We start from the raw sequence: 5494 nt of genomic DNA, 5'->3' as shown, positions 1-5494 counted from the left end.
CCCCTGACCCCCAAGGTCTGCAAACATCTTCAGAGAAGGACCCTAGATTCACAGACCTAGAACTGGGAAAAGACTTTGGAGGCTAGCTTGTCCAACCTTCTCATTTTACAGATGGTGAAACCAAGGCCCTGAGAAGTAATGTTACTTGCCTGAGGTCACAGATAGTAAGCAACAGGCAAGATTTGAACCCAGATTCCAGCTTTTCCAAAATCAGCTCGTTTCCTACTGTACCACTCCTGGTAGGGCAGGGAGAAGGCAGCTGAGAAAGCCAGAGGACTCCTCTTAGGAGGGTGGGGCCCATCCTCAGCAGCAATCAGTCAACATGTACTTATTAGGTGCCTACTATTACTAGGACCTATGAATACCGATATAAAAATAAAAGTCCCCACACCCAGAGAGTTTTAATTCTATCTGGGGTTAGCAGGAATTTGCATGGAACTGCCCATTGGCTCTTTTTTCTTTTGCCCCCATATGTCTGACCATAGCTCCCAACAGCTACAACTTTTCCTCTGAGGTCATCATGAGGATGCCTGATTTCTTCTTCCCTCCCTCCCTCCCTCCCTTCCTTCCTTCCTTCCTTCCTTCCTTCCTTCCTTCCTTCCTTCCTTCCTTCCTTCCTTCCTTCCTTCCTTCTCCCTTCCTTGACTCCTTGACTGGTTCAACCAGGCAGCAGCAAAACCTGTTTATTTTTTTCCTCTACCAATGTTTGTCACTTCTCTGCTTTCCTTTCTGTTCCTACTGCCAACACCTTCATCCAGGCCCTCATTACCTCTCATCTGGCCTATTACAGAAACTTCCTAATTGGTTTCCCAACCACTAATCTCTCCCTCCTCCAATCCAGCCTCCTCTTGCCTCCAGATTAATCTCCCTAAAGCAATGAGGAATCCAAATTACCCAGGCTGGCACCATCCTTATCTCACCCAACTCCCCCACACTTTACCCTGTTCTCCAATGGACTCCTCCCTATGCCTGGGACACACCCCTCTAGTTCCTACTTTGGTGTTTTTTCTGCCTCCTCTCCCAAGAGGTCCTCCCTCTCCACCTCCTAGCAAAAGTCATCAGGGTCCAGCTCCAAGGACACCTCCTACAGGAAAAACCTTCTCTGATTCCCCCATCCTCACCCCCCAGTGGAGATCTCTCTCTTTTACTGACTTCCCCTAACACCTGTTTGTGTATCTTTGAAGGCACTTATCACTATTTCATTCATCACTACTTATCCTACTTCATCTAGTTCTTTGGGTAATTACCCACTTCCCCTTTGTAGACCAAGAGCTCTTTGGGGTAAGGACCATTGTGAATCCTGTTTATAATGTCTTCTTATAGACTTAAATCTGGAAGAGACCTTACAAGACATCCAGTTCAAATCTATCATTTTACAGATGAAGAAACTGAGGCACAGGGAGATTAAGAGCCTGGATCAAGGTGTCTCAGACAATAAGGAGCAGCACCAGATGGTTAGTCTGGTCCAATCTCCCCCCTCATAGAGCTAGAATTACAACCCAGATCTTCTGACTCTAATGTCAACACTCTCTATGGCACAATGCTGTCTCTCCAGCTCTGTTACTTCCTGTCTGTCTCATCTCGGGCCAACTGTGTTCTCTTTTGAGCCTCAGTTTCCTCATCTGTAAAACAAAGGAGTTGTACTAAGATGGCCTCCAACCATTTTTAGATTTGTGGATAGATCAGTCAATATCCTCAGGGGACATGGGAAATGTTCCTGAAAGAGACTTCGTCCTACACCCTTACCCCCAGTTCAGTAAGGAGTACCTTTTAGACTCTCCTCTCCTTAAAGAAGAGAAAGGGGGATGGAGGATCAGAGGGATTAAAATCAGAGTGATTAAATTTTCAACAGGGTTGGGGGGAGGGGCGGCGGTCCACTAATGGGTTAAAGGGACTGGATCCAATTCTGAACACCTAGCCCCTCGCTCTACTGGATGAAATTGTGCAGGGTAAGTGCTGAGGCCAGCTAGGAGGATGCTGATGAGATCCTGCCAGCAATGATGATAAGACTAATTATCTTTGCTATTGCTTTTTAAAATCGGGCTGACAGCAAGGGTAGCAGCCTCCTTCCCCTGGAGGATTTCCACACCCCACCACAGCAAACGCTCAGGTCTCCCCTCCCCACCCGAGGTGGAAGAGAGGTGTTCGATCTAGGGGCGAAGCTGCACTGAGGTTCCCCCAGACCCGTCTCCCGGGGATTTGGGCCCCTGGCTCCCTCCTGTCCTTGGGGAGTCACCCTCCTGATGGGGCGGGGCCGAGGGAGAGGGGGGAGCTGACTCAGACCTGTCTGTCTCTGATTTGACCTCAGCACCCTAAGACTTTGAAGGGAGAGTTCAGTTTCCTCTGAGACTCACTCTCCAGGATGTCAGGCTGGGTGAGTCAGGGCCCCAGTCTCCTCCCGGGGGCCTTGACCTGGGGCCTGAAAGTGTCTTTGTCGCTCGTTAGACTGGGAGGAATCTAGAGAAACTGGTCAGGTGGAGGCCCAGGTCGAAACCCCGCCTCCTCCTTCCCCCCTCCCCTTGCCACGCCCTCAAGCCTTATAACTCCCTAACATCTGGCGGGAAGCTTCATCCGTTGCACCTGCTAGGAGAGGAAAGGTCTTATCTTTATCTGCCTTGCCTTGGACAGTGCCCATTCCAAGCTCCGTCTCCTTGACTTCCTCTCTGGAGAACTTGAACCTTCGATCTTGCACGCCAGCCCCTCCCAGCACCCGGCTCCAGCGCCCCTTGCTTCTCTTGGTTTTCGGCTCTCTCTCTGGCTGAGGGGATGGGGTCCATGGGGCTCCAGATAATGGGCATTGCCCTGGCCGTGCTGGGCTGGCTGGCTTCCATGCTCTCCTGCGCGCTGCCCATGTGGCGGGTGACGGCCTTCATCGGCAGCAACATCGTGACTGCCCAGACTATCTGGGAGGGTCTGTGGATGAACTGCGTGGTCCAGAGCACTGGCCAGATGCAGTGCAAGGTGTACGACTCGTTGCTGGCCCTGCCCCAGGACCTGCAGGCGGCTAGGGCTCTGGTGGTCATCTGCATCATCGTCGCAGCGCTCGGCGTCCTCCTGGCCCTGGTGGGTGGCAAGTGTACCAACTGTGTGGAAGATGAGACCTCCAAGGCCAAGACCATGATCGTGGCTGGTGTGGTCTTTATCCTGGCTGGCATCCTGGTCATTATTCCCACCTCCTGGACCGCCCACAACGTTATCCGGGACTTCTACAATCCACTGGTGGCCTCTGGACAGAAGAGGGAGATGGGTGCTTCTCTGTACATTGGCTGGGCTGCCTCAGGCCTGCTCCTGCTCGGAGGGGCTCTGCTCTGCTGCAACTGCCCACCCCGAAGTGAGAAGTCCTACTCGGCTAAGTACACTGCTGCTCGCTCTGCCCCTACTAGCAACTACGTGTAGGGAGCATCGGGAGGACATTGGACAGAAGGGGAAGAGGGACAGCGAGGCCTTTGGTGGTTGTCCTTCCTTGCCCTCACCTCCTTACCTGTGCCCTAGCTGGATGCATCCTTTTCTCTTCTATTCTCCCTGACTGTTTGGGCCCAAGCATTAGGAAGAGACTGAACTCTCGCCTGGACAGAGAGCCTGGCCCAAGCCCCATACCTTTCCCTATGCCAGGAGTCTGGGGAGGTGGGAGGGTAAGGCTGGGTTGGTGCCTGTTGGAATCAGAAGAGCAAACAATGCCAGGGGGATGCCACCTGTTCTAGCTGGGGCACCCTCTCCAGCCCCTCCCTTCTCTCAAAAACACCCTCACTTATCTCCTTCTGGGGGTACTTGGAAACCTAGAACTTTCTCTTCTGAGAAACACAGTGGGAGTGGTCTGGGAGGTGGGAGGAGGGCTGTGACCTTCTGGGAGACCGAAGCTGGTCCTCCAGTTTCCCAGAAGAAGAAAGAGGAAGAGCCATTGGTGGAGTTGGCTGAGGTTCCCTCCCTTTCCCCTTCTCCCCCCCACCCCCCTCGCCTGGGTGCTCCTAGAAGAGGAGAAGGAAAAGACTAGGACTGTGGTTGAGCTGGCTGAGCTAGCTCAGTCCTTTACCCAGGGGCTCAATGTCACAGAGTCAGTTCTGGCTGGTTCTCCCCCCCCTCCCTCCTGGAGTGTGTGTGTGTCTCAAATGGGCACATCCTCAAACCTATTTCCAACCCTGTATGTACCCTCTGTGATTCCCTTATCTCCTCCTTTCCCCCTAGTCTATGAGGGTTCACCTTTTGTACTATAGCTTCCTCTAGAAGTAAAAGGGACCCTCTTGAAGGAAACAGGAAGCCCACCCGCTCACCCCAGTGGCTCATTGAAACTCAGCATCTTGAATAGGCAGGGAATCAGGTGACCCAACCCCTTCTCCCTTCTCTTCCTTAGTGACAGGAGCCACAAAGTGGGCCAACTGGTTTGGGAGGTGGCTAAATGAGGCAGGTCCAAGGAGGGGTAGATGGCTCACATTGTCTCCTCCCTGCTCTCTCCCATTTCCCCATTTGCAAAGTTCTCAGGACAAACAAATGGGGAGGCGACTTTCCAGAATCTCTGGTTTTCCTCAGCATTCCCCTCCCCCAGAACCTCAAGTGACTCAGTCCCTCCCACCTCAGCACAACTCAGCTTTAGAATCTGGGGGGTGGGGGTGGGGAGAGGAGCAGGGCTTGGCAGAGCCCTGGAGAAGATGATTCTGAGGAGCTAGGGCTTGACTCCTCCAAAGGATTTGGGTGGGTTGGGGAGGAGTGAGTGCAGATGAAGGGGCATTTCTCTGTTTTCCCCCTCCCCCCATGGTTTTGGCAGCTTCCTGCCTAAGACAATGTTTCTATTTTGTAATTAAAAATAAATCCATAAATTGTAATTATTATTTTCTATAATAAACTGGATCTGTACATGGAAGCATTGCCTCTTGGCTGTCTGATTTCAATTTTAGGGTGGAAGGGATGGAATAGGGCCAGGGGCTGAGGGTGAGAGAGGAAGAGGTAGGAGAGGGAGCCTTGGGGGTCTAGTGAGACAAGCTGAATCTCAGCTGTCTGGGATAACCCAAATAAACTAGATTTGGAATTGGTGTCTAGGGTACCAAGTATCCTAGGAAAGAGCCTGCTGGACATGGGCTCTCTCTCAGTGTCTTTTAGGCACATGTTCCATTATCCTTGGGGCCAAACTCTTTAAATTCTACCTTCATTGAGTTACAGAATCATAAGTTTGTTTGTTTTACCTTGAAGGGATCTTGGAAACCGTCAAGTCCCTTCAGGCCTATTCTCCATGCACCTGAATGGTAGCTAGGTACATCACAGGACCAGGTGTGTCAGGTATGGCCACAGGTCACAGAATAAAAGTAGGAATGAGGGTAGGCGTGGTGAGGGGGACAGGGGTTTAAGTATGCAGTTGAGGATTTCTATTGACCTCAGATAGCCTGGAAAGTAATGAAAAGGCCCCTGCCTCTTGGGATGGAGGACTTAGGGATGGGGACTCAGTGATGGGTCAGTCCTGGGGAAAGGAACTTTGCATCAAGCTATCAGGCTTAGTACTGGGAAA

At 51.8% G+C, this 5494-nt stretch overlaps 1 protein-coding gene across 1 annotated transcript; it reads left to right on the top strand.

The window, feature by feature from the left end:
• Positions 1 to 2545: 2545 nt before the first annotated feature.
• CLDN4 (claudin 4) lies at positions 2546 to 4855 on the top strand. The gene has a single exon (XM_072640203.1). The coding sequence runs from the start codon at positions 2767 to 2769 to the stop codon at positions 3394 to 3396; it is 630 nt and encodes a 209-aa protein (XP_072496304.1). The 5' UTR covers positions 2546 to 2766; the 3' UTR covers positions 3397 to 4855.
• Positions 4856 to 5494: the final 639 nt, after the last annotated feature.

The sequence above is a fragment of the Notamacropus eugenii genome, chromosome 2 (genome assembly GCF_028372415.1).
Source record: "Notamacropus eugenii isolate mMacEug1 chromosome 2, mMacEug1.pri_v2, whole genome shotgun sequence".
NCBI lineage: Eukaryota > Metazoa > Chordata > Mammalia > Diprotodontia > Macropodidae > Notamacropus > Notamacropus eugenii.
The sequence above is the reverse complement of the archived record's forward strand: the minus strand, read 5'-3'. Positions and strand labels throughout refer to the sequence as shown.